Here is a 3,956-nt window from a genome sequence, read left to right as displayed (position 1 = left end):
AGGATTTATTCATGTCTGTCTCATATAGGGGTGGTTGTGGGGCTGGGATGGCTCCTGGACAAACACTACAATCTGGAATCAGGCCCTGAGAGAGCCTGGGCTCACATCCCCCTGGATCCTCCTGGGACAGACACTGGGAACCTGCTGGGAATCCCTGAAGTGACGCCAGCACACCCAATCCTACAGAAATACCCGGAGTGGGGTCCCTGCCCTGTACTGATCACTCCATTTTGCTTTTGGCCGGCTCTGGGCTCTGCTCAGGGAGGGAACGGCCCCATTTGCAGCTTCTGGGTGGCTTTGGGGTGACCTCTGCTGACGATCAGGAAAATGGCTGTGCCTGGAGGATGGCAGGAGGAGCGAGGGCTCAGGGGCTTTGCTCCAGGTGCCCTCCTGGTGTTAAAGCTCAGCCTGGTCCTCCCTCATGCAGCTCCTGCAGAATTTTCCYTCCCACTCCCCATTCCTGGCTTTCTCCACCCTTCTGCACTACTCTACTCAATGCTTTTGGGTTTTGATCCTACTTTTTCCTCAAAGGCAGCTTCCCAAAGCATCCCCTGCAGATTGTCTCGCAAATCATTTGGTCAGTGCCATCTGCCAMCCCCCTCCACTCAACAGTTTTCAATATATCCTTGACTGCCCCTTTTCTAATTCTGCAGGAAAGAACATGGGGARCACAAATAAACGAATTAAAATTTATTTATAAAATCTTCAAGTAGTCCCTGACAATCGGGAAAATAATTGTCTCAGTTACTTGAAAATAAGCACAAGGAAAAACCAGTTCCAGGAGATCACAGTGTCTTTTGTCCAGCAAAAAATGAAGAATTTTCTTCCTTTCTTTGCCAAGGAAATGGCACTCTTGATGCATAGAGAAATAATAGTCCCAGTCCCAGTAAAATCACTCTACTCCAGGATTTGAAATTAATTTTCTCTCTGCCCTTGGCTGCCCCAAGGTCAGGCATTGTGCCTGGTTTGCTCCTCGCTGTCCCGTGRCCCAGCTGGGGCAGTTTCCACCCTCATGGTGTTGTGGTTCCCAATCTGAACCATGCGGGCGTGTTGGATGATGAGGGGTGGGATCCCTCCCGAGCCTGGCACGATGTTGTAATGTCCTGGTGGGAGCTGAGCTTGGGAAGGAGGGGGATTCCTCTGAGCAGGGTCTTTTGGGGCAGGGGGACACCAGTGTTGGGGTGGTGGCTGTGGTGGCCACGGTGGAGGCATCTGAGGAGGGCAGCCCAGGCTCAGGGCAGCCAAATCCTGCTGGGCTCGGTACCGTTCCCAACTCTGGAGCTTCCTCCTCTGCATCTGGTCCCACAAAGCTTTCTTCTCCTCGATTCTCTTGGGGTTAAAAGTCTTGTGCACCATCCTGGAGAAGAGAGGAGAGCTCTCGTTCAGGATCACCAGCCCGCTGAGCATGGTGGGGATCCGGCTGCGCTCCAGGGCGTTGGCCTTGGGTAAAAAYGGGATGACTGAGTGCTGCTTGGAGGGGTCCAGGATGGACTGCATCAGGGCAGTGTCTGTCTGGAACAAACACAGGTTGCACGGGAAGTTCTTGGTCAGCAGGAGGATCATGAAGGCAGAGTTTTCCATGGCTTCCTGGAAGCAAAACATGTGGCTGCGGCCGGCGATGAAGAAATCCTCGCTGAGTGTGGCACCGTTGGACACYCCCATGTTCTCCAGGAGGTTCCTGACCTCGTGGGCCACCATCTCATCTTCAGTGGCRTGCAGGACAACAAACGTGAAGAACTTGGCACCATCTGGCTCTGAAGGATCCATGGGTGGGAGAGRAGGAGGAGGCCAGGCTGGAGAGGGGGATGAATGCAGGGGAGGGGGATACAATAGGTTGGAATGAGATTCCTGAAGAGGAGGAAGAGTTGAGGAGAAGGAATAGCTGGGAGGAGGAAGAGAACAGGTYGAAACAGAAGCAGGTGCAGAGTTACAAGGAATGCCTGCTGGATTGTAGGAATCCTCTATGGACACGTGGGCAGGAGCAGTGTCCACCACAGCGCTTTGGTCAGGGACACCAGCTGAGAATTGCTGTTCATTTTGCTTTTCATCCTGCTTTTTTCCTGTGTTTTCTCTTGGTGCAGGAGGCTCTGTCACTGTGCTGGACATGTCACTGCTTTGGCCATGCTCCGAGGGCAGYGGCATCTCWGGAATGGGGACTCTGGGGTGACAGGGACTGACCTGCAGGTCCTTCTCAGGAATGGGGACTCTGGGGTGACAGGGACTGACCTGCAGAGCTTCCTGTGGCTGGGGCACCTGGCTGGCTGTGTCCTGCCCCAGGGCAGAGCTGGGTGTGCTGACCCAGCTGGATTCCTGCGGGTCTTGGCTCTCTCTGTCCCCATCGGGGTGGGGGACACATTTGGGGACAGAAGGCTGAGTGTGAAAAGCAAGTGTTGGTGATGCACTAATCTCCAAACAGCTGGACAGGGAGGAATTCCCCACAGAGCGCAAGGTCCGTGGGCATGAAAATTCTGAGCTGCCTCCAATCTGCACGGGAGAACTCCTCACCACGCAGTTGGAGCCTGCTGGGCAGGGAAATCCTGCATCCTCGTTGGATCTCAGCATCATCCCAAACCCATCCCCTGATCCCACGCTGGCAGCAGAGCCCTGCTTGCCCTGCTCCTCAGCTGGGATGTTGTTGAGTGTCCCCTGCTGAATGTCCTTGCTGGTGTGGCACGCTTTGCTGGCAGCYTGGCAGGCTCTGTCCCTGGCCTCAGCACTGCACAGCTTTTCCTGTGCCAACACTCCGTACACCTGAGCCAGCAGTGCCATGGCACCCGCATCCAACTGGGGAGGCTGCAAACCCTCCCCATCTCCCCGCACTCCTGCAGTGCCCAGTTTGATCTGCTGGACATACTGGGCTGCCTGGTTATCCCTCAAAGCATCCAAACAAATCCTTGCGTCCGTCTCTTGCCCCAGAGTGAGCAGGACCATGGCTTGCAGTAATTTGCTGCAGGGYCCGGGTATCAAATGCTTCAGTTTGAGTTTGAGGCTCAGCAGTTTCTCTGTCGGGGTTTGGGACAGAAGGTTGAACACGTCCTCAAAGCTRGGCTGGAGCTCAGAGCTCTGTGCCATCTCAGCAGCTGCTGGCCCGGGCTGTGGACTGAAATAGGGATGGGAAAAGCATCTTTTGGTAAAGGTTCGTTTCCTTGTGGGGCTCTGGGGTGCCCCAGCCACGCTCCTCGTGCCGCACAAACCCTTTGGTGCTCAGGGGCTCTTCATGGAACCGGGATCTCTCTGTGCTGTGAATCTGTGAGGAGAAAAGGACAGCGTTCAAAGGGGTGATGTGGGAGCTGGGGGATGCTCCTGGAGCTCCCAGGATCTCCCTCACCCCTCCCAGTTTTTGCATCTGTTCCATGCCTGCAGCTGTGCCAGCGCTCTCYGTGCGTTATTCCGACTCGGTGATTAAGCAAAGAGCACATTCTTTGCATTCATTTMGCATTAATTACAACTGGTTTAAAATAATTGAGGAAATAATGATGYATTTAGGTAAATCCAAGTGTCTCATCCAGGCAGCTGTTTCCAGCAGGCTCCTTGCAATGGCAATCGAGGAATAAAACCAGGCTTGGAGCAAAGCCTTTCCAGCTGAAAACCTGTGTTATCAGGGAAGGTTCAAAGGGAGGCCTGTATCACCAATATCCCATCCAACCCTGCGCTCTGGCCATTCCCTGTGTCCTGYCCCTCCATCCTTTGTCCCCAGTCCCTCTCCTGGAGCCCCTTCAGGCTCTGGAAGGGRCTCTGAGCTCTCCCTGGAGCCTTCTCCAGGKGAKCACCCCCAGCTCTCCCAGCCTGGGGCTCTGGCACTTGGAGCAGCTCCGGGGCCTCCTCYGGACTCACTCCGKYRGTTGRGAGACTTTATATCCCCATCCACAGCTGATCCCTGAGCTCTGCACTCACCCAAGGCCTCGGATGGGATTTTAAACAAACAGCAGAGATGTCTGGAGGGGACACTGCTCCAG

General features: G+C 54.8%; 1 protein-coding gene across 1 annotated transcript; it reads right to left on the bottom strand.

The window, feature by feature from the left end:
• Positions 1-451: 451 nt before the first annotated feature.
• TICAM1 (TIR domain containing adaptor molecule 1) lies at positions 452-3,197 on the bottom strand. Its single transcript, XM_057386112.1, has one exon. The coding sequence runs from the start codon at positions 3,070-3,072 to the stop codon at positions 949-951; it is 2,124 nt and encodes a 707-aa protein (XP_057242095.1). The 5' UTR covers positions 3,073-3,197; the 3' UTR covers positions 452-948.
• Positions 3,198-3,956: the final 759 nt, after the last annotated feature.

This window comes from Malurus melanocephalus, unplaced genomic scaffold, assembly GCF_030028575.1.
Source record: "Malurus melanocephalus ecotype Western Australia unplaced genomic scaffold, MMel_1.1 scaffold_916, whole genome shotgun sequence".
In the NCBI taxonomy this organism is placed as follows: domain Eukaryota; kingdom Metazoa; phylum Chordata; class Aves; order Passeriformes; family Maluridae; genus Malurus; species Malurus melanocephalus.
Note: the sequence above shows the minus strand (reverse complement) of the source record. Positions and strands in the feature narration are given on the sequence as shown.